The sequence below is a fragment of the Physeter macrocephalus genome, chromosome 8 (genome assembly GCF_002837175.3).
Source record: "Physeter macrocephalus isolate SW-GA chromosome 8, ASM283717v5, whole genome shotgun sequence".
NCBI lineage: Eukaryota > Metazoa > Chordata > Mammalia > Artiodactyla > Physeteridae > Physeter > Physeter macrocephalus.
This window is the reverse complement of record NC_041221.1, coordinates 123,827,163-123,852,048: the sequence shown is the minus strand read 5'-3', so window position 1 is coordinate 123,852,048 and position 24,886 is coordinate 123,827,163. Positions and strand designations below refer to the sequence as shown.

Genomic DNA, 24,886 nt, shown 5'->3' with positions numbered 1-24,886 from the left:
TCATTTTTTCTGAACATTCAGGATACTCTTAAGTCAGTTCACCAGCCATGCAGTGCACTGTCTGTTTATAACATGCCTGAAAAGGCAGGGAAATGTTCTATCAAAGAGCAATCCTATTCTCAGAGACTGTTCTTAGAATTCAAAGTCTAAAAATCCAACTCAGAGGGGAAAGTTCCTGGACAGGCCATTATTGCTATTTTTTCCCCTTTCAATCACTGACAGACTTGTATCATCCATTCCTTGGCCTCATTAGAGGAGGCCTTGCTCCCTGAGTATGCAGCTCCTCGAAGGAGACTAAAGGACATTTTTGAGATCCTTTTTGAGGTAGATTTGCTCATGTAAAACTAAGGTCAGTTTTCTGAATCCTGGAAGAGCATTAATGATGCACAGCTCTGTGGGAGCAGAAAGCCATCTAGCCATTCCATAGTTCTGCACTTTCATTCCCTCAAATTTAGGGCATTGGGTGGTATCCCCCGAATTGGCAAGGGCATGATTGCTAGGGGGAAGGTGCCATGTCCTCATGGCTCTGCAGCCCTGGAGAGGCTTTGGGGAACACTCCATACTGTTTGGTTGCCTGTGCTTTCCCTTGGGAAATGTAAAGCAGGACTTGAAATGGTTAGACCCTGCACCACCAGAAACTTCCTAGGAATACCTAGTAAGTTCTGAAAAAATGCTTGTTTGAATGGATAAAATAATGAACGAATCCTTTGATTTGCTTTGTTGGCCAACTCTGGCTTTGGAGGTCATACAGGACCCTTCCAGGACATATTGAGCGCCTGAGGAGCCTACTTTTTAAAATCTCTGGAATTAGCATTAGGGTTGAATTTGGAGGTCCGGTCTGGCTCTAGACTGCCCCGCAGAGCTTGGGCCTGCTCAGACCACTGCCCAGGCAGCCCACACGACCAGATTAGTGCCAGGGGGCACACACCCTTATGCTCTTGTTTTCACCTTTAAATCCTGTGGGTAATTTTTATACCCAAATAGAGATGCCAACGCACCAGGTACCTCCCCAAAATAGCCTTCTTATCCTACATCTGACAGATTAAAGTTGACTTGGCACTGAAAATACAGTTCTGATAGAAGCAGGCTTAAAAAGGCAGCTGGGTGTGGCTTGTGTTTTCTTTTCCAGTGTATTTAGATAAGCTAAGATAATGGTAGCTGCTGGAACAAATAGACACGAATATCAAACATAATAGCAGTTTTTCATCGGGTATCTTATACTAAACATTTTCATGGAAAAGTGCAACCTGTGTTGGGGGACATGAAGGTGACAGGTCTTGGGAGGGTGAGGAGACACAGGGTGTGAGGAAGACTCCCTTTGTGCTCCCCGCAGGGAGGGATGGAGTGGCACAATGTCAGGGCTCAAGTGTGATCCAGAGGGAGCAGTGGGTACAAACTGACCAGCCATGGAGGAGAGCAGTTATAGAAGATGGAAACGAGATGCAACCCAGGCCAGAAAAAGAGCAGGAAAGGTTAATATAGTAATAAAATGCACATGTGCATGGCTCCCTGTGCATGGCTCATTCCAACTTCCAGAGCACGTTCACATGTCTCATCTTATTTGAGCCCTCACAAACAACCAGATGAGGTGGCTCAGGAAGTATCAATACCCTAATTTCAAATGCAAGTAATCTCAGCAAAGTCTGAGAGACTGAATGGTTTACGCTGGTGTGTGGTGAGCCAGGGCGCAAGCTTGGGTGTCCTGCCTCTAAGAACAGAGCCTTTCCCATAACTCTGTGGTCCTTATGGAGGTTCGGGGGCTGTGAGGCAAGAGGGCTGCACAGGTGAGCGGGGCTCTCTTCCCTGCCCTTCCCCCTCGTCCTCTGGACGCATCCTCATGATGCCAGCCATGTTCCCATGGAAATCACTCACTGACAGCAGAAACGCAGCCACGATTAGCTGCAGCCTGGTTGGGTCCTTGCTTTTATGAAACTGTACTCTGTCCTTTAGAGGGGTCACAGTTTCACAGACAGGCCTTTTTAACTTCACGATTGTCTAATCAGGCTTTCATTTCTGTAGCCACTCCTTCCTTTTCTATTTGTCTCCCTCTCGTCCACCTATTCCCAGTCCTCCCACTGAGTGCAGCTGAATTTGGCCAATGCCAAATCATGCTTTAGTCTCAGCCTGAGGAATTATATAAGGTGTCAAGCCTGGCCAACAAAGAACTCCTCCCATCAAGTGTAATTTGAGGTTTCAAGTTTATATGGACACCACTCCCTCCCAGCATCATGGTTTTTGTCCTGAGAAATCCCAGAGAGCAGCACTCTTGGGTGGACTTCCTAGGAGCGGTATTGATAAGAAAGCGGTCAAATGGCACTTGAAATTTTGCGGAAAGATCAGTGGAAGACCAGTGCTAGGCTACAAACCCACAGCTCAGCTCTTTCTAGCATCCACGGCAACAGCCTGCTGTTTTCCCAGGTGGCTCTGAAAGAGACAGGGAAATGCAGTGGGCCATTTGTCACTGCCTGAGGTGCAACATATGCATGCCAATTGGTGCCCACAGCCTGCAAGGCCCACTCCTGCCCCACACCTTGATCTCAGCCCCTGGGCTTCTTCTTTTTTTTTTTTTTTTTTTTTTTCCAGTCGCACTGAGAAATCCCAGAGAGCAGCACTCTTGGGTGGACTTCCTAGGAGCGGTATTGATAAGAAAGCGGTCAAATGGCACTTGAAATTTTGCGGAAAGATCAGTGGAAGACCAGTGCTAGGCTACAAACCCACAGCTCAGCTCTTTCTAGCATCCACGGCAACAGCCTGCTGTTTTCCCAGGTGGCTCTGAAAGAGACAGGGAAATGCAGTGGGCCATTTGTCACTGCCTGAGGTGCAACATATGCATGCCAATTGGTGCCCACAGCCTGCAAGGCCCACTCCTGCCCCACACCTTGATCTCAGCCCCTGGGCTTCTTCTTTTTTTTTTTTTTTTTTTCCCAGTCGCACCACGCAGCATGTGGGATCTTAGTTCCCTGACCAGGGATCGAACCTGTGCCCCCTGCACTGGAAGCACGGAGTCTTAACCACTGGATCGCCAGGGAAGTGCCCCTGGGCTTCTTTTGACTGAGGGTGGGGAGGTGTGCTTCCTTCTCTCCTCCTCCACCTGATTTGATTCCCTCTCTGGGGCTGGAACCAGCTCAGTGCTTCCCACCAGGATCGAGGTGCCCATCCTCTGTGTAGTCCCTCCCACCCCACTTTCAATTCAAGACGTGGTCTTTGAGGAGTGTGCGGACTCACCCTGGCATGCAGGACTTAGTTTCTCAGGGTTATTCTGGTGCGTGCTGGTCAGTGGATGTGGTGGCATGTTCTTCAGTGAGTGCTGGACTCGAGTATCATTTCAATCCTAAGCTGGGTTCGGGGTTCTGCAGAGATGGCACGAGGGAAAGAGCCAGGGCTTGCTTGCAGAAGAAGGCAAGGTAGAGGAGCCTTTTATTTCTTTATGCCCAACTCAGTGCCTGGCACTCTCTGTGAATGGAATAAACTGATCAGATGGTGGGTAATATCCCTTTCACCTTTGAGAAGACAAGTGAAATGAAGAATATCATCCAGAAGTGAAACTACAGTTTTAAGGAAACTCTACTTCCAGAACTGTTTTAAGGGCATTTTATTGCAGATTTAGGTCAGACATTTAGAACTACTTCTTCTGGTGAGGACTTAACCTAGTCTAGTCATAAGTGAATGAACTTGGGAACCTTGTGTGTCTGAGTGGCATTCCTCTCACTAAGGGCAGCCTCACCGTTGACCAGCCTGGCCTCCTTTTCTCACTCTGCCTCCCTTCTCTGCCTCCTTCCAGCTCCGTGGAGTGGAGGGAGGGAATGCTTGGCCCTCTGAGCTGGAGTTAATGCAAAACCCGAAAATAGACTCTCAGACTGCACCCAGACATAATGATTCCGTGCGGCAAGAAGTTCACTGTGTCTGCTTTTCCTGCCAACACACCCCTGGCTCTTAATCTGTGGCTGCCTTGTGAAGCAAGAGAGCTGTGCCAGGAAGTTACACTTTGTGACTATGAGGCATTATGAGAATTTAAAATCATGTCAATGGGGATTTATAAGGGCAGGCCAGGGGAGAGGGGTTAGACATAGATTTCGAAGCCGACCTTTGAACATACTCTTTGTTCTGTAGCCCCAGCTACAAATCAACTCTACCCTGCCAACCCTGCCAAAAATTAAAAAGTTTACTGTGGTTATTCAATTGGTGGGGTTTTGAGTGATTTTTATTTTCTTTGTGCTGTTCTGTACTTTCTGTAACGTATATTCTTGTTTTTGCAATGTGGGAAAAAAAAAGCAACAAATTCTATTTAACAAGGAAAAGTATACTAGCTAATCATCTCATTGTGTTTCTTGAATGCTTGGTACCTGGGGGTTGAGAAGCCCACCGGAGTCGTGACAATGACATGGAAGGGGCAGCCCTGCCTCTGCCCCACATCAGGCCTAAGACCAGGGCTGGTGTCCACAGCCCTTGCCCCATTGCCAGGTTCCAAAGGGCTCCTGGAAGAGGCCAGACCACAGACCCTGAGAGGACTAGAGGCAGCCTAGGAGAACAGGAAAGGGAGCCAGCCAGACACCTCGGCAGGAAGGAGGGGATTCCGTTCCCATCCAATGGTCAGGCCTGTGGGATATGTGCTTGTCAGCAGGGACAGTGTCAGCTCAAGTTCATCTGGAAACACTGCATTCTCCTCCTGAGAACGTCCAGTTGATGCACATTGTTCTGGAAGTTGGGCAGATCCTATTTTCCAAACCTGTAGGAGTCGAGTAAAATGTAACAAATATCTGGGAGCAAATAACCCTTTGAGAAATTCAAAGCATGCTCTTAGGGTTGGGAAGCAAATTTATTTAGACTTGGGGCCTTGACCACCCAGACTGGTTATTGACGGGAACTCAGTCTATCCACCAAGCCTGCCACTGTCCACTGAGTCCAGGCTGTCCCAGGCTCAGGAGCTCGAGGTGAGCAGACTGAGCAGAGATGGTCCGTACGGACCATGAAACTGTGTCCTCTCACCTTTAGACATAAAGAATTCCTCCTGCAAGTTTCTCTTAAGTCCTCTATTTCTTACACATCATATGCAGCTCTATTATTGGATGCAGCAGGGTTCCTTACTCCACTGGATCTGAATGCTTTGAACCTGAGTTCAAGTTCAAGCCCACAGCACACAGATTGGGAACAGAATTTCTTGCACTCTATGTGGTAGACTATGTGTCAGCAAGGTGAGGCCCTTATTAAGAATGGATTATTCTTAATTGGTGGTAGAGATCTCATTCATCAGTTTCTTGCATTTGCATATGTGTTCCCCTATGATAAGGCAGTGTCCCTGGATTTTAAGTGGTACACAAAAAAACAAAAACTTAGTACTAATGTATTTATTGTAATGTCCTTTACAAATATATATAACAAGCTCATCAAACTTATCATTTCATGAATAACTTTAAGACAAAGCTAAAATAGGTTAACTTTTTAAAGGAAAGTAATTTTCAAGACACATTGAGCAGATATTGTGTTATGGAACACAGATATGGGAAAAGTCAGAAAGGTGGTGCATTGTTATTATTATTATTATTTTTTTTTTTTTAATTTTGACTGCGCCGGCTCTTAGTTGCAGCATGTGGGATCTAGTTCCCCGACCAGGTATCAAACCCAGGCCCTCTGCATTGGAAGCGTGGAGTCTTAACCACTGGACCACCAGGGAAGTCCCCCCAAACAGTTTTAATAATGGTTCTAGTAACTCTGAGAGAGTGTTAACAAAGACTTACTGCTTCTCTGGCCCAGAGTGGGAGAAGTGCTTATCTTCGCTTCAGATCTGGCTGCAGGGCCATCGTGCCCTCCCCTCTCTGATCCTCGATGTTTACGGACACCGACATGCTCGCTGTCCTGTTCATAACCATATCCACTGTTTCTTGTGGGCTGAGTGTGCACACGCGTTTTAAATGGTAGCAAGATAATGTACCACGTCTAGGCCACCCCTGTTATTTCTATTAAATAATGACATGATGATGGTGGTCTGTAATTGTCCATTTTCTATTAACCACCCTGACCAAGTAAACTGTTTTCTGATCTCTCTTAGATGGAAATCCTGTATGAATGTGGAAGCCATTAGCAGAGTAATTGCTGTCCGTTACCATGACAACCAGCCGCTGCAGTCACCTGCCCGAAGTGCTGCCAGACTGCACCAGTTCAGCTGCACCCGTGGTGAAGACCGTGGAGGACTGTGGCAGCCTAGTGAATGGGCAGCCGCAGTATGTCATGCAAGTTTCAGCCAAGGACGGGCAGCTGCTGTCAACAGTAGTGCGGACCCTTGCCACCCAGAGGTAGTACCACAGTTAAAATCAATGACTCGGTAATCAATCCGGAGGGCTGTCAGATGGGAAATGCTAAAGGGAATGTAATTAGTGCTCAGGTCTTTGTGTCAGGTGAGAGGAGGTACTGGGAGGAAAAAAAAAAAAAAAAAAAAAAAAACCTACACATGTTCTGTCATTGCCGTTTCTATAGCAATGGGGCAAAAAGATAAAACTCACGTTGTGGACTTTTCCGCTTAAAGTCACACTTGCAGAGAGCCGGGCAGGGGAGGATCCCACAAGGCACAGGGTTGCTTGCTTAACATTTGTTATGTTGACCTTACTACAGTAATTACATTCCTGTTGTCTCCAGGTGCTAACAGGGGTAGCCCTTTGTTAGAATAAAATGAAGGAGGCACCTGGTTTCAGATGACTGAGCCAAAGTGGTTGGATATGTGGGCCAAACTTTTGAAGTGACATTCTGATGTGCATGCTAATCAGCATGCCGTGATGGGGGCTGTCCACAGCTACTTCCTGGGGGAGTCTCCTCTGGCACTTCCCCACATGGGGGCCTCTTCTGCTGCTTCCTCCTTCGTTCTCCCTGCATGCCAGCCACTATCCTTCATACACACTCTGCCCCGTGAAGTATCATTGTCTCCTCTAAGTGATAAACCGGAGCCGGAATGAGGGCTCTGAGCAGCCCGGAGACGGCTTATCCAGGCCGGCACTTTGTCCCTGGAGGTCTCCTCTGGTGCTCTTGCTGCCCACTGGCAGGTTGAGAGCCACAGGCTGCCTGGCCACTAGGTACTCCTTGGCTTCTCCATTAGTTTCAGAATGCGTAAGTGGGATTGTGACTTACGACTGTAAAATACCGGACTTGCCCATTGGTGCTTTCAGTGCTGACATTTCTGGCCCTGAAACTTTGGGTCAGTCACTCAGACCGCGACTGCTTACCTTGGTCTGAGCAATTCATCCAACCCCTCCGGTGCAGATACAGACCCACCTACGTGCCCCTGCAGCAGGACTCCTAGTGACACCACAACATTCTCTGTCCCCGCCCCCACCCTAGCCCCGGACGTGGTGGCCGCCAGACATGGACTCACACACCGCCACGTGTTGTAAACATTTTCCATGTGCCATCTACTTTCAATCCTTGCGGCTATTGCAAAGGGAAGAAATAGGAAGAAAAAAAAAAAGGTCAATATACATTTTTCCACCTCTGGGAAAACTTGTAACTATCGGTTAGGTAGAACTCAGTATACGATGAGGCAGTGAGCAGGACTGAGTGAACTGAGACAGATAGTTATCTGTCTGCATATGCCTCCATCGCCCTTGAGCCATCAGTCACCTCATTTGATCAGGAAGAACAGTCTGCAGAGCTGAAACGACTGAGACCTGTGAGCCAATGTGCGTGTATGCGTGTGTTCTCCTACCACGTAGAAATGTAAACCAGAGCTTTTACAGTTTTACACGCATTTGGCTCAGTGTGAATGACGGAGACCAGTAATAATGAGAGAAAAATGTCAACTCTTTAAACTTTCTTTTCCCACCCCTGAGCATGAGGGGGTCTTTTGGCAAGTGGGAAGGAGATCCTTTCCTCTTTTAATCCTCTTTTAGCCTTCACTCATTCCCAGGATCATCCCCAGAAAAGCCTTTCCACAAAGATGGAGTCAAAGAGAGTGGTGGGCATAAGCCTGGAACACTGTCATCTTTGGGGGACAGGAAGAGGCGGGAGAGAGTGGGTAAAGAGTCTGGTCCTTGGGTTGGCACATACAATGATGACATTTTTAAATCTAATACCCAGTAAGGACCTCTAGCAATATAAGAAGGCATTAATCAGAGAGGGATAGTCCTCCAGTATCCATTGAGAAGTGAGGCCACCTTGGTTTGAGCCTTCCATTGGCCTCTGACTTATGTGATGAGGGCCATGTTTTTTTATTTTCCCCGACCTGAGTTTTTCTACAAGTGAAAATAGTTACCATTAACTAGGCACTTACCACGTGCAGGTCCCTCTTCTAAGTTTGTAATCTGGACTATCTTTTCTCATCCTCACAGTCACCATATGAGGAAGGCACCATGCTTTGTGCCCATTTTACAGATGAGGAAACTAAAGTCCAGAGAGATGATGTAACTCACCCAAAGTTAGGCAGCTCGTGAGCAGCAGAGCTGGGGTTCAAGCCCAGGCAGCTGTACTCCAGAGCCTGCCTCACAAACCACTACCCTGTGTGTCCTCACAGAATGTGCAGGGGTGGTGTTTCCAAGTTAAAGGCCAAGCTCTGGACTGAGGCCACCTTGGTAGCACATACCATTACTCACTTTCAGCTTACTGTCCTCAGCGTCCCAAAGTGCATCCTAGGAAAGCTCCAAGGACCAAGCTGCCACAGCGTCGTGCTCTGGCTCAGACTGCAGTCCTGTGTGGCAGCTTCAGGGTTGGCCGCCAGTCTGTTTCTCTCCTCTCACTTGCCCATCCCACTGATAGAAGAAAGGAAAGGAACCTCTGGGCATTCAGAAGTGTCCCAGCCTGGTTCAAAAGATGCAGTTTGTCTAGAAACTACAACTGGTGTCGTTTCAAAACAACTTCTTAATAGCTAGGGATGATTTTTATTTTTTGATCGGTAGTTTGCCTGCACTACACCGACGTCTAAGGTAAAATTAACACATTGCTCCTTTTCACTCGCTTATGGCCCTGGGCCCACCTGCTCTGGTATTGGTCACCCCCTATTTCTTTGTATTGACAGAAGTAGATGCCCAAGGACCCCAGCTCCCACTGCTGAGTGCCAGTGTAGATCTCGAGTTGTAAACCAGGTGTCTGTTCTGAGCAGCTGCCTTGAGGGAGGGTTCGAAGGACACAGAGCCAGAGGACCACGGCATGGCGGTGGTTTCCAGCCCGTTACCAGCAGGTGCCCCTTCTTCTCTTGCAGCCCCTTCAATGACCGGCCGATGTGCAGGATCTGCCACGAGGGCAGCAGCCAAGAGGACTTGCTCTCTCCATGTGAATGTACAGGGACCCTGGGGACAATTCATCGGAGCTGCCTGGAGCACTGGCTGTCATCCTCAAACACCAGCTACTGTGAACTCTGCCACTTCAGGTTTGCAGTCGAGCGCAAACCCAGGCCGTTAGTGGAGGTCAGTAATTGGGGCACGTCTTGAAAACTTAACTCTAATGAGCAAATGACGTCTGCTTTTATGCCCAGATCACAAACCCTGTGCAGCTTCACTGAAGCACAGTAATAGCTCTGTGTGTGTGCGTGTGTGTGAGAGAGAGAGACAGACAGACAGACAGAGCCAGCACTCAGGAGCCAACAGTAGAAAGGTGACCTCCACGAGGTGGAGACGAGAGAGTGGGAGAAATCAGTGTGAGGAGAAGGGACGTTTAGAGACTTGATCTCCATTTCCCATTCCGGTGACGTGGAGCAAACAGATCAAACACTGTTCTCTTTGCACACCATCTGCTCACCTTGAAGCAGCAGATAAGTGGGCATTTGGGTTGCCTAGTCTGAGAAGTCTTTGTGAAAAAAAATAGCTGCATTGTATAATGCATATAGACCTAGACTTCTGGGTTTGAATAGTTCTATGACCTTAGGTAAGTGACTTCACCCATTGGAATTACTATGACGGTTAAATGAGTTAATATTTATTATACACTTATAATACCAGGTACATATTCAAGTGTTTGAATAAGTCTCAGTCTCTCCTAGGAAATTACATGCAAGCTTTTTTCAGCTAATAACCTGAATCTCTTTTCTTAAAGAGATTCTTAGGATTAGAATCTCTTCTCTTAAAAGTGATGCTGTCAACTCAGCCATTAAAATGCCAGGACATTCCTTTTCCTACTTTAGGGGCCATATGATGCTTCTTTAGACCCAGGGTCTGGTCTTGTATTAACTGGGGGAATTGGAAAAAATTATTAGATTATTTTTGCCTTCTCTCCTACCCCCAACTTCTAGTCAATCAAAACTTGGATATTGGCAACAATAAATATTCTAACACATTATGAAGCATAGCTAGTTGAAAGGGACCAACACATTGTGCCTATAATCCAGTCAGGCTGATAACCTCCTCCTTATTTCAGCAGCTGACCCAGTGGAGCTCTGACATTAAACTAGAGCTACAAATCAAGAAGCCCTTCTTGGAGGCTATTTAAAGTGGTGTATTAGCGCCCTGGCACTAGACTCTAGGGAGCTCTGCTTAAACATTCTTTTGGTTTTGACCTTGAAAATTGAATCAGGACCTGTAACTGGGGCCTGTTTTAACTATGACTTGCTTGCCAAACGACACAAAATTTATTTGACTTGCCCCAATAAACACTATGCTTCTCTTTAAGATTCTGGATCAAGTGACCTCTTAATTTAGGCATCTTGCTGCTTGACCTCCACTTCCAGAAATTCGTTTCTGTAGAGTGCTGTGAGGGATTTGGCCCAATGCCACATTCATTGGGATTTGCATTTCAGAACTTCTCTGCAGAAGGGGAAATATAATTAAATAATAAACAAAGGAGGTGAAGACTTCCAAGCCCAGTGGCAAATGTTAAAAAGAAGCCTATTTCTCCTTTCCAGAAAAATTTTGGAACCTTCCCAGGTTGATATTGCAGCTTCTTCCAGGGAAGCCGACTTCCCAGAGTAAGGAAACCCTGCTTTGAATGGGCTGCATCCAGTGGTCTTTCTTTTTTTTACCGGTCTTTCCCCAGTAAAGAAGACTTTTGCTTGGTAAAAACCCCACTGTGTGTATGCATAATACAATCAATAACAAAGGAGGGGGTGTATGTGCGTGCGTGTCAGATAACACACACGTGTGAACGCTTTCAGTCTCAGAGAGGGACACGTACCCCAACACAGAGGTTTCTTCAGCGCTGCTGATGTCAGGCTAGAGACAGACTCCAGCATCTTAGGCAACTGTCATTAAACAAGGAAACAAGGCAAATGACCTTGAGAATGTGTGAGGTGCTCTGCAAGATTTAGGGCCTCGCCTACAAAAACTTCACCCAAACGGTCACTGGTGGTGAAATTTTCATTGCACAAATGGAATGTGACATTTTTCAGAGTTAATGATGATTGAACAAGTTGAAAGTGAAAGGCAGACCTTCTCAAGCCGGGGAGGCTGGCCATTTGATCATCCCATGGCGAAATGAACTTGCTGTTTGACCACAAGCAATAAAAAGAAGTTGTCTTTGGTTTCTCAGCTGGGGGACAAATGAGAACCAGATGCAGGCAGATTTTTAAACAAATGACATTACTAATTGACTTTTATCCTCTTACCAAAGGGTGGGTTTATTCACAGTGAGCATTGCTTCTCAATATGTTTACCTCTAGATGAACATGAATCTTTTTAGTAAATCAGCAAAACCTGCCTATTTGGGTTAATCATTAGGAGTATTGTTACTTTATTTCTCACTTTCACTCTTAATTGCTTTAATCATTACTTTATTTACCAGTTGGATCTGCCTTCTCATTAAAGCAAGAAAATTCCATAACATTTCATTTCAAAATCAATGGGATAATAACAACTCCATTGCTAGAGGAAGTGGTTGAAAAAGTCATTTATAAATTTTATTTGTCAGCATCCATACGTTACATCAGTCGGAATTGTTGTAACACCTCAGACTCCCATTCTTTAGTAAACTCTCAGTCCTTCATTCACCGTAAGGCTTCGTCTTCCTCAGTATTCCTCTTGGGAAGACACTTCCCCTTCCATCCTTTCCTACACTCTCTGCAGCCAGCAGTTGGATGTTCATTTTTAACATATCAGGAACCCAGAACCATCTTCTACACAGGCTGCTACATAAAGTCTTTCCTCCCTTTCCCTGCAAAAGGGTGAGTTTCTACTCAAAATGGCCAAATCAATAGGCTGGTTACTAGTAGCATCTCCAAATAGGGCATCACCTCTCCACTTACCACTGACCATCTGGGTGGCGTGGCTGTTTCTCTGAGCTGCAGTGTGGAGGGTGAGCTACAGGCTCTCTGTGATCTCTTTGGCCTCTATAAGGCTCAAATTCTTGGGCAAAAAAATACATTCTACACTTAAAATGAGTACATTGTATGGTAAGTAAATTATACTTCAGAAAGTTGCTTGTGTGTGTCTACCTACCTACCCACCTACATGGTGGAACTAAATCTTTTAGTCTTTTAAGTTCATTGCCAGTTTTATACCCTAAATACTTTCTTGGTGCTAAGTAAGCAAGTATAACAAGAGTTAGTTTCAACCCAAGAGAGCTACATTGCAATCATCCGGTTTATTCAATTGTGGATGAATTTCCTCTACTGTCCAGCTAAGGTAAATCTCCTAAGATCTGTGCCTACCTGGGCAAAGCTTGAAAGAAAAGCATTCAAACCGTCCATAGCAAAAAGGAAGAGCAGATATAACCCACATACATATCATACCTACACAGCCAGCACTTCTCTCATGAAAGCTACATATTTTTTGTTGATGATAGAAAATGTACCCAGTGGCGATTTGTCAGATGAATTAGCTCCAAAATATTGACCTGGTATTGGCAGTAAATAGACATCCACTAACCATAAAAGGATTCACAGAATGACCAGCCTGGGTAGTTTTATGGTCTCCTCCCTGCTCATTTTCACTTTTCCTCATTTCTCTCTGTAAGTTGAACTCTAATACCATTCTTTTATAAGGGTGAAATACAGCAAACCAATTAAAATATCACAGTTTGTTCCCAAAAATGTGTGCCTTGACTTCAGCCTGTTGCCATGATTGCATATCTGATTGAGCAGTTTGCCAAGGAAGCCCAGGTTGCTATGTGCAAGTAGCGTGCTTGCAACATCAGCTTCTAGTGATGGGAATATCTGCCAGTGGGCTTTCCTAAGACGTGTATCAGTAACACCCACCCTTGCCCGGGAAACTCATGAAGTAATAGGTCAGCTCAACAATGTCGTGATTAAAATGAAACAGCCAGGAAATGGTGGAAATCTGCAGGAAAGGCTTCCTAGGATCTGATCTTCCTCCAATCAGGGAGACATGGTGATTTTTCACAGGAGTGATTAGGTTTCCATATTCCTATTTCCTTTACCCAACCCCAGCTGACTGATAAGAATTGTATGAACAATTTAAAAGCTGTTCCCTGTGAGTCAGAGGTTGAGCTAAATTGAAACAGACTGTTTTCACACATATCAGTTACTCAGAATAATGGGATATAAAGGGAGCTGAGGATTAAGGATTTTTTTTTCAAACTTTTTATTTATAATTTTTTTTTGAGTCACTGGAGGAAAATGGCTTTAAAGTGTGCCCTGGATTCACTGTCATCTCCAGCTATACAACAGGGAGCAGAGTTGAACTGCTGTGAAGAAATGCCTTTGTACCTTGGCGCTTCACTATTTAATAGATTTGAGACTTCACTGAAACCCTCCTACTGTGTTTCTGTCAGACTTAGGTGAGGACGTTGCTCGCTTCGTTGTAGTGGGTTGGGTTTGGTTTTGATTTCCTTTTAATATTTATTTATTTTATTTTATTTTTGGCTGCGTCAGGTCTTAGTCGCAGCACGCGGGATCTTCATTGCGGCGTGCGGGATCTTTCCTTGCGGCGCACGGGCTTCTCTCTAGTTGTAGCGCACGGTTTTCTCTCTAGTTGTGACATGTCGGTTTTCTCTTTCGTTGTGGCCCACGGGCTCCAGAGCGTGTGGGCTCTGCAGTTTACAGCACTCAGGCTCTCTAGTTGAGGCGTGCTGGCTTAGCTGCCCCACGGCATGTGGGATCTTAGTTCCCCGACTAGGGATCGAACCCACGACCCCTGCCTTGGAAGGCAGATTCTTTACCACTGGACCACCAGGGAAGTCCCTGGTTTTGATTTTTAATGTATTCTTGTAAGTAAAAATGTGAGCTTTGTGTTTCAGAGGATTCATTTTCATCAGCAAACCCTTGTAGCATTGGGAGAATTAGGGAATGACACCAGAGGGGATATAAGCTGATTGAGAAAGCTCCCCAGGCATGAGGACCACCTACTTCCTCGAAGGAAGGCAGGCAAGCTCCCCTCTTCATTCCAACCCGTGAGCCAAGGGCAGGCCAGTGAGAAGGGTGGCTGGACCATAATCACAGCATGTGATAGGCAATCAAGATGCCTCTGTTCATTGAATAAATGGATGAATGGAGAACCTTCCCTCCCCCAGTTGCAAACCCCGTCTCGTATTTGGGGCCTGTGGTTGTAAATCAAAGGAAATGACCCTTTGCCCTTACAGTTCAGGACAGACACAGTTGGGCAAGGGCTTATATAACACAAACTAGCACCACTGCTTTGAGCCACAGAACAAGTGTGATGATTCTCACAAATCCTGGCTCCCGTTCGGTCATCAGGCCTCCATCAGGTTTTCAAGAATGACGGGTGGCAGGAGCCCTGTACCACTGGTAGCCAGTGGGGAGAAAATGTGTGCTTCAGGGCTTGGCAGGGAGACGCTGGCCCGAGTCAGAGGAGGGTTTTGGGGGATGGGGAGGATCAGGCCGTTCGGAAAGATTCAGGCCCAGCTGGCGTTTGTCAAGCTTTTCTGAATCCAAACTCTGGGCAAGCAAAGGCTTCACCATAGTATTGCGGGGGGAAACGATCGTCTTACCCATTTGGTAGATGAAGACACAGGTTTCTGGCGGTTACGTGAGGTCAGGATCCCAGTGAGGAGGAAGGAAGGTCTCAGGAGCCGCGCTCAGGACTCGCTCTCTCCTCCTGTGTTGTGGAGGGATGAATGGAAGAGAAGCACCGCGGCAGCATTTGCGCAGTGGGACGGGGGAGGGATTTACCGGAACCCACCAGGAGCTTCCACTTCTCACCTTCCCGTGCGCTGAGCACAGGTCCTCAGCTCCCCTGGGGCTGATCAGGCCCCTCCTCTATGGCTCCGTCTCCCAGAGGCAGCGCTTCCACCCGCTCCAGGCCAGGCTAAGGCCTCCCAAAGCAGAGTCAGGACTCGTAGCATGAAGGACAAAGGAAAGATTATGTACCAGAAAGGGGAGCGCGTGTGGAGGGACTTCGTGTCTGTCTTCCGGACAACACAGCAAAGACCCACTGAGTGACATCTGTGCCAGTGACTTTTCCTATAGCAGGGCTTAACATCCTGGCTGTGGCTGCTGTTCTAGAACCATGAGACAGCCAGCTGGCTGCCCACCACCTCAGTGAGAACCTGAACAAGTCATTTCTCCTCTGAATGCATCAGCTTCCTCACCAGTGAAACAGAGCAGAACTAGCCAACTGGCGACCTCATTCACGCACACAGGTGTGCTTTATTGAATTAACACTTTTTTTTAGTGTGAATGCCTTCAGGTGGGACATGCATGCGCTTTCCATTTCCCCCAGGCCTTGCCTTTTGCTTACACCCACCCAGCCCTCTTCACCCTCTTGCATTATGTGCCTACTATTTACATTTGAGATTCCAGAATTGGGTGATGTCTTTCAAAGAGTTTAAACGAGTTCGCTAACGCTATGTGATTTCTTTCTACCAACGTCTTTCTTCCAGGGTAATACAGACTGAACTTAATGATCTACCTCCTATTGTCCCCACATTATTAGTGAGCCGAAATGGCTGGTTCAACATCACACGATAAATGAACCACTAAGAGACAGGGTACTAGCACCAACAGTGGTGAGAAGTACGTTGCACTGCAGCACCCCTTAGGGTTGGCCAAGCACTTCCTTGACCTCTGATAAGGTTGCTGAGCAAGCCACCAGCCTCCCCATCCTTGGTCCAGCAGCTGAGATGACCTGCCTGATGACCGAAGTCCAGCAATCCTTGATTCTGCAGTTGTTCAGTCTTGGATTTTTCTCTTGGTTCTGGTGATTAATTTGGCAGTTGCTTTGTTACTTAAAGCTTAGTTACAAAGAAGCTGTTTTAAGGTACCTATTAAATTCGCAGCTTGCTTCATTAAAAATCACTTCATTAAAAAAGTAAGCCAACTGAAGTGTTCACATGGCCATGCCAGATGGAAGGGAGCTAACTGCCTGGTGCCTGGGTTTTCAGCCCATCCACTGCTGGGAAAGGACTAATTTGGGGGGGGAAATCCTGTTCCATGCACTAAAAGAATTACATGACCAATTCTAGTATTTTAAATTGTATTGATACTTACAGTAAGCTTGGGTTGAAATACAAATTAGAATTCACGTTTTCAAGAGGACCTTTCTTGGTCCTAGTAGCTGCCCTCAACCCCTACCCATCTGTGGGTTTCCTGCCGCAAGGCACAAAGATGCAAAACACCAAGAATTGTTTCACACAACTTTTTAATTTTAATTATTCTGTGCTTTAACACATACAGACGAGGGCAAAGAACTATGTATAAACAGGTTTGTATCTACCACCTAGAATTAACAAATGTCACCATTTTGTGAGTGACATACCTTTCAAAGAACAGCCTCTTGAGGGGGCAGGGAGAAAATGTCTAGAGTCGTCACTAATTCATCCTCAGGTAGTCTCAAAGACAGGAGAAAATTCAGCCAGGTTTCCCTGAAGCACACATCTGGGCCAAGAACAAGAATTAAACAGAATGAAAGAGATAATCCTGAAAGATTCCAGCCCCTTTGAGCTACCTCCAAATGTAAGAACAAATAGTACAGGTAGTGCTGGCCACCAAGGGGTCCGCTTCTTGGAAAGGCAGACAATTCGAAGTTACTATGTGGGAGTTCGGGGGGCAGCGGGTGGAGGGGAAAGTGTCCCTGGGCAGCTGGCGGGAGAGCTTTGTAAAGGCGAGTGTGATCCAGGAGCAGTGAAATGTCACTGAATGACTACCTCCAGTAATCATCTCTCTCCTAAGTGCTGCCGAAATAACGAGGCACAATTAGCTCACAGGAGCTGCCCTGTGCAGGTAGAAGGCACCAGGTTGAACTGAAGTGCGACATAAATTGCATAAGCCCTGGTGCAGATTTCAGTTGCAGAGTTACCAAATATGCATGAAACTCCCCGCTGAGGGCTTCTGCCTGCCCTCCTCTTGGCCTTTTCAGTTTTAAGTGCCAACACCTGACACTTTTAACTCCAGAGAAAGAATACACATTTTTAAACACATAATGGTGTGAAATATTGTGAGCAGTACCTGATTATGGTTAAATGCTGCCTAATGGGCAATTATATTCGAATGAGCCAAGTGGAGAAGTATCCTCAGTTAGGTGGTGGGAGCTCAGTGGTCATTTATTCACTGAATAACAACCTGCTTTGCCCATTTATGCTAAGATCTTCGTTTTCTAGCACAGGCACAGATCTTGACATGACACTCCAATCCAGGGGCATTCATTAATTTTGCTGTGACTCCATCTATTTTTGTCCTTAAGATGTTCACACCCCAGAGTTTTCTCTTCTTAAATTATTTAACCATTTCCTAGGCAGAGGGGAAATATTATATGCTATACACTTTATATAGTCATCTTATTTCAATGTCTCGGGTATCCCTAGAATGGATATTATCCCATTTTGTAGATAAGAAAGCTGAGATTCTGAAATGTTGTCACCCTTCAGAGATCTTAAAGACTTTCAGCCACAGGGCTAGTAAACAGAGAAGGCAGAAGAAGAATGCAGGTTCCTCTGGCTCCAGAGTCCATGCACTTGCCACCATACCCGGCTTCTTCCTTCCTGGCTCAAGACTACTTTCTTTCCCTTGCTTATTGACACACACATGTGCAAGCACACACAGAAGCGAGGGCTTCTTTACCAACAGCCAGCTTTTCTAAGGGACTACATGTCCCTTAAAAAGGGGAGAATGCAAAAAGTGATGATTAAAGCCCTGATTTCCTCTTGACGTTGGCTTCGTCCGTGAAAGCCAGAGCTGTTAGCGGGGAGGGAAGGATGAACAGGCAGAGCAGAGAGAATTTTTAGGGCAGTGTACACCACCGCAGTGGTGGCTACCTGTCATTATACATGTGTCCAAACCCACAGAATGTACACCGGGAGTGAACCCTAATGTAAACTGTGGACTTGGGGTGATGATGACGTGTCAATCTAGATCCATCGATTGTAACAAACGTACCAGTCTTGGGGGGAGGATGTTGATAATGGGGGAGGCTGTACATGTGGGGAGGCACTGGGTATATTGGGCCTCTGTGTACTTTCCACGCAATTTTGCCGTGAATCTAAAACTACTGCTAAGAAATGAAGTGCATTAAAACAACACAACCACAATGAGCTGTGCCAGACTGTGCGCTGGGACAGTGGAATGGCAGTTCTTCTCTGTGCTCCTGATACCCTGGTCTCAGGGAAACAAAGCTCTTAGGTACACCACCCTGTTAGAAGCCAGAAAACTCATTCTTCATTTCCAAGGGACTTTACACACCCTGTCTTTTTCCCTTTACATCTAGTTACTCTTTCTCTGCACTTGCGTCTTCATTTCCGTGAGTCATTATGTCACCCATTTCTTCTGAGATCTCTCCTGAGGGAGAGGTGTTATTAGAAAGCCTGGTGAACTCAAAGTGTTTGAGCCTTTTCCCTCCTTTCAGAAACAGGTTGTGAAGGTTAGTCGCTCATAATATGGTTGTCCACACACGCAAGGTAAATTTCTTTAAAGACTGTCATCTACATAACTCGGATTGGTGACACTGGTCTTGCAGCTCATGAAGGAGAACCCTGGTTTTTCTCTGGAATTATGTATGTAATTGCCGCGGTTCTTCACTTCCCTTTCTTGACAGGTGCCGCAGATTTGGGAAGAGATAAGAAAGACCCTGTCAGGTCTTGTCGCTTTGCTTTCCTCCTCCACATTGTTCACTAAACTTACATTCCTCTGCGGTGCCTCATGGCTGCCTGACTTCATTCGTGAAGAGACAGGGACCTCGTGAGATTGTCTGGGATAAAACTGTTTCTTTGCCATCCATTATTACAGAGCTAGAGGGATAGGTTTATGCTGTGATGGATACATGAGAGCAAAGTTATGTTTGTGTGTGTCTAACATGAAAGAGAAAAAAAAAGTCTTTTGAAGCTTTTAGTTTAGAATACTGAAAAGCAGACCTAATTCTTTGGTGTACCACCTATTAAAATGTGTAAAACATCTGTTTGTGAAGACTGAGGTCAGATTAAAAGAAGAAAATGAAATATTTTCTACTCATTATTTTATCATCACTTCACCTCCAGCGATCCTATTAGAGACAGAAAGTTGGCATAAATGGTGAAGTTCAAAATCTTTTAGGGCTCTGAGGGAAAATGGCTAGTGTAGTATACGTGAAATGCTGCTGGCAGGTAGGAACAGCAGGAAAGTTGTAAAATAGAGTTTATAGGCATTAAGGACATATCTGTGTAGAATCAATAAAAGCAGAAATCAGCAGATGAAGAGAAAACATTCACCATCCTAGAAAATTATGCAGCCCCTCCTAACACTTTGCTTACTTCCGAAGGCTAGATCTTTGCATTATAGCTGGCAGATGGAAGACAAGGCCTGAGAGATGAAAGTAAGAAAAAGGCTCTAATATTTTGCTAAACACTGGCTCATCTGCTTAAAAGCTATGAGTTTAATGTTGAAACCCAGAAGTCATTCGTTCATCAAAATATACACATTTTCGGCTGCTTGTAAGACGTACCTGACAGATGCATATGTCTGAAGAATGACCCTGTTGGATGAAGCTATGGCAAGGAGGAAAGAAATATCTACAAAACAGGGTTCATGCAAGAGGGGGGGTGGTCTGTAGGGAAATCTACAAGACACTTCAAGTCACTTTTACCAAGGCTGTTTTTCGGTCTCAGATTTTTAAAACACGTTTTTTCAGATACAATTCATTTACCACATAGTTCACGGATTTGAAGCATACAATTCAGTGACATTCAGTGTATTCACAGAGTTCAGTAACCATCACCACAGTCAATTTTTTTTTAATAAAATTTTTTTTTTAATTTGTCTACAGAAATTTCACACCTAGGTATATACTTACAGAAATGCATACCTATGTTCACCATGAAACATGTACAGCAATGTTCAGAGCAACACTACCTATACTTGCCAAAAACTGTATAAAATTCATGTGTCCATCTCTAGCAGACAGGGCTGGAACCAGAGTGAGGTAAGTGAAGCACTCACCTCAAGAGCAAAATTTAAACGGTGCCCAAAAATCTAATACTCAAGATAAATAATATTTTAATGCAATGGCTTTTTTCAATCAAAAGTAATGCAAAAACTCCATGATGAACAAAATATCAAACTTTTAAATAAAAGCAGGATCAGTATTACTGATTTTTCCTCAGGCTCCAGGTTGGCTTGGCACAGAAATGACAGTAGAATGGACAAACATATTATGCTATATGCAATGAGAATAAATGAACTACAACTACGACAATAGCATAGATGAATCTCACAGGTATAATGTTAAGCAAAACAAGCCAGACACTAAAGCGTATCCACTGGTGACTCAAAAGCAGGCAAAGTTCTTGTTCAAAAGTAGGTGAGGGCTTCCCTGGTGGCGCAGTGGTTGAGAGTCTGCCTTCCGATACAGGGGACACGGGTTCGTGCCCCGGTCCGAGAAGATCCCACGTGCCGCTGAGCGGCTGGGCCCGTGAGCCATGGCCGCTGAGCCTGTGCATCTGGAGGCTGTGCTCTGCAACGGGAGAGGCCACAACAGTGAGAGGCCTGTGTACCACCAAAAAAAAAAAAAAAAAAAGGAAAAAGTAGGTGAAACTAATCTAGGATATTAAAAATCAGGATAGTGATTTCCCTTGGAAGGGGGCATGGGAGGGGGAGGAGGGTTCTGTAACTCTAGGAATATTCTATTTCTTGATCTGTATGTTCCATGGGTTTTAAACTTTGGGAGAATCCATCAACCAGCTTATTTATGATTTGTGTACTTTTTATATGTGCTAAAAAAATTTTAGGAGTTGTCTTACTCTAGACCTAGAGATTATCATACTAAGTAAAGTAAGTCAAAGACAAATATCATATGATATCACTTATATGTGAAGTCTTAAAAAATGATACAAATGAACTTATTTACAAAACAGAAGCAGACTCACAGACATAGAAAACAAACTTAGGGTTACCAAATGGTAAAGAGGGGGAGAGATAAATTAGGAGTTTGAGATTAATTTATACAAACTACTATATTTGGGATTAACAGATACATACTATTACAGATAAAATAGATAAACAACGAGGACTGCCTGTGTAGCACAGGGATCTGTATTCAATATCTTGTAATAAATGATAATGGAAAAGAATCTGAAAAAGAATATAGATATACATATATGTGTATATATATATATATCTATATACACACTCATATATATGTATAACTGAATCACTTTGCTGTACACCTGAAACATTGTAAATCACCTACAATCCAATTTCTTTTTTTTCTTTTTATGGCTGCGTTGGGTCTTCGCCAATGCGCGGGCCCTCGCTAGTTGCGGCGAGCAGGGGCCCCTCCTCTGCGCAGTGCGCGGGCCTCTCACCGTGGTGGCCTCTCCCGCTGCGGAGCACGGGCTCCAGGCACGCGGACCCAGCAGCCCTGGCCCGCGGGCTCCAGAGCGCAGGCCCAGCAGCTGCGGCACACAGGCCTAGCTGCTCCACGGCACGTGGGATCCTCCCGGACCAGGGCTCGAACCCGCGGCCCCTGCCTGGCAGGAGCCTTCTTAACCACTGCGCCACCAGGGAAGTATCTATAATTCAATTTTTAAAATGTGTGGGAAAAAGAAACGTATTATAAAAATAAAAAATAAAATTGAAAAAAGAATTCCCCTACTTAGAAGTGACAATATATACCAGCGACTTCAAGATGAGATGAGCCCCCGGAGGAGGAGACCACAGTCAATTTTAGAACATTTTCATCACCCTAAAAAGAAACCTCACACACTTCAGCCTTCACTCTCCAGTCCTCACATCCCCGCCCCCTCCCCCTCCCCCCAGCCCAATACAACCAAGAATCTATTTTATATCTCTATGATTTGCCTATTCTGGACATTTCCTATAAATGGAACCCTGCAGTGTGTGGTCCTGTGTGACTAGTTTCCTTCACGTAGCATAAGGTTTGCAAGGTTCAGTGTCAGATTTTATAGAAAACGTATCTTAACCTTCCTTGCTATCATTTTTATTTGACTCCTTCTCAACATCCTATTTACCTTAACATACTACCATTTACTGAGTCCTTGCCCTGTGCCATTGTTCTAGGCACTTTCGTGTTCTACTATTTGTATGTACAACCTTCTCCATTTTAGAAAGGAGAAAACTAAAACAGGGGTGTGAATGGTTTACTTTCCCTTTTAAAGTTTTGTCTTTTCCCTATCACAATTTATGTGATGAAACCCTGTTCGCTTATTTTACTCTTTTATTGTGTGGAAATTATCTGTGCATTGATTTTTTTATGGGGTCTGAAGTTTTGCCATCTTTGTCCAGTAAAAGTCCTTTTTTTCTTTAAGCCCTTTAATTTAATTTGGCTGCTTTCATGATTCTGCTGCCCTACAACTGCACAATTAATTTTTTAAATATTATAGTTGGTGCCCTACGTTGATTTTTTTTCTTAAACCAGGGTCTAAGGAGAGATTATGGATTCTCAGAAGGCAGTCAGATCCTACTGTCCATATTCTTATGTCCATCAAAGCTCAGAGAGTTGGATTAGACCAAAGAGTGTCTTAAGACAGTTTAGGAAGATACCCTGGAACAGTGCTTCTTCTCCGCAGATATGTTTGAGAATCAGATCAAAGCTTGAACTCTCTCCCCTGAAATGCACAGACACCCAGTGTTCAAATAAAGTCACAAAGATTTTCTGAAGCCCTACGCCCAGGGTCAAAGACCCCTGACCTAGAAGGATAGTTATATAAGCTGCAAGGGAACATGTAGATTTTCCAAAAGTGTCTCTTGCACCCTTAAAATGTTTTAAGCATGAAAAGTAAGGGAAACTGATCAACCCTTCACTGTAAATTCCTTCTTCTGTGAGGAGGCCACATTATAATTCTGGGGTGCCACAACAGCGAATATAATTTGCTAGTCTTGGTGGGAGGGCTGCTGATTCAGTTCTGCACATATACAGGACTAGGCTAGTTATTAACTTGGGTTCTTCCATGGTTGGCTTGGTTCTGCCATGAGGGCGCATGTCTCAGGATCGCTCAAGCTAAAAATGCATGTGTGTCTCCCGCTTGGAGTCGAGCTTTCCCACAGGCAGCAGCTGTGTTCATCCAGCCAGTCTCCTGCTTGCCCGTCTGTAAATGCCAGTCCCTGACATCATGACCCCTGTCATGGAGCCGTTGCCTCTACCCATTAAGAATGTCTTCCCTGAAGGCAGCTCTGGGAGATTTGTAGCAAAATGGTCTACAAACATTGAACATAATCAAAAGAAGTAATGCCAGCAAAATGGAAACCATCACCCTCCCCTCACATGACACCGCAGCATATTTTTACCTGGTGGTCTGATATTCCGGGCCCCATACCTAGTGGAGGGTATCTGAAGAGTCCAGGGGAACAGTAAAAACAGGTGGCTGGGGGAGCCTGGACAGAGAGGGGGGAGACTCTTTCACCTGGATGTGAGGAGGCGAAGGAAGGGCATGTCTGAAATCTTACAAATCATGAACAACTTAGATAACGTGAGCATGACGTTCGTAGCACGATCCAAATTACATGAATGCTGGTGGGCTCCCCTTGAAATCTGAGGGCAGGAGTGTCAAACAAAAATAAAGAGTTTCTGCCAAATACTGCAACTCATGAACTTAAGCCACTGCCTCCGGTGGAGCCTTGAGAGATTCCAGATCCATTCGTTGCTAAGATGTGCCTAACGTCAGCAAGGTCAGTCAGACAGGCCCTAAATATTTGGGGAACTTTTTGGCAGCAAAACATTGGACTGTAAGCACTGTGAACGTAAAAGTTCCTCTGTTCTCACAGCCATCCATCGAGCAGAAAGTTCCTCTTTTCACAGTATTCCCATCCTTGCTGACTTTGGGAATATATGGCCCTGGTGAGAATGTCTCTTCTATCCTGTATTTTACTCATGCATCATATTTCATTGAAATTCCTCCACCACACTCTGCTTGGAAAGCTTTCATACTCACATTCTCACTACATCTGAGGGACACAGATTTTTTAATGGGGTCCCATTTTGAGGACCTGGTTGTGAATTTGATTTCTCCCTCTCTATTCCTTTAAATATCCCCAATTCTTAAAATAGGGATGTATTATCCTTATTCATGTTATTCATCATATTCTCATCGTCTGTACAGTGTTCCAACTGGGGTTCTTACTTGGTACCCTGTCCTGGCATCTTTTACCCCATGATCCTGTCTTTCTGCTGGAAGTAATTATTCGAAGCTCCAGAAACCTGGGCTCCAACCACAGACCAGCAGAAAAGGTGTTAGATGCCAGCAGCTTTACCAGCTGGAGGGCCAGGGGCCCCATAAGAGCCAAAAGGAAGCAGAGCTCCAGGGACTGGGAGCTGCTGTATGTGTCCTGTTTATAGTAGACTACATGGTATGATTCCATTGGCTCCCAGAGTAATCATTTTTATTGTTGGCACTATGCGTTTTATTGATTAATTTCTTCTGCAAATTTCTGTTTTCTTTCTCTTCATCCTCTCTTGGTTGTTTATCTCATCTTCTTATGTTTCCGGCTTTACATGGATCACATATGCCACATAATTATGCAGTACCTTCTCATATTTTGTTTTTGTTTTTGTTTTTGTTTAAGATTTTTTGGGGGCTTCCCTGGTGGCGCAGTGGTTGGGAGTCCGCCTGCCGATGCAGGGGATACGGGTTCGTGCCCCGGCCC

At 45.1% G+C, this 24,886-nt stretch overlaps 1 protein-coding gene across 3 annotated transcripts in view; it reads left to right on the top strand.

Moving 5' to 3' along the window:
- Positions 1 to 24,886, top strand: part of MARCHF3 (membrane associated ring-CH-type finger 3) — a 151,281-nt gene that overhangs the window by 107,020 nt on the left and 19,375 nt on the right. For all 3 annotated transcript variants that reach the window (XM_055086734.1, XM_024118331.1, XM_028493180.2), the window contains exons 2-3: positions 6,047 to 6,290; positions 9,179 to 9,383. In XM_055086734.1, the coding sequence (XP_054942709.1) occupies positions 6,103 to 6,290; positions 9,179 to 9,383 (393 nt within the window). In that variant the 5' untranslated portion in view covers positions 6,047 to 6,102. The remainder of the gene's footprint in view (positions 1 to 6,046; positions 6,291 to 9,178; positions 9,384 to 24,886) is intronic.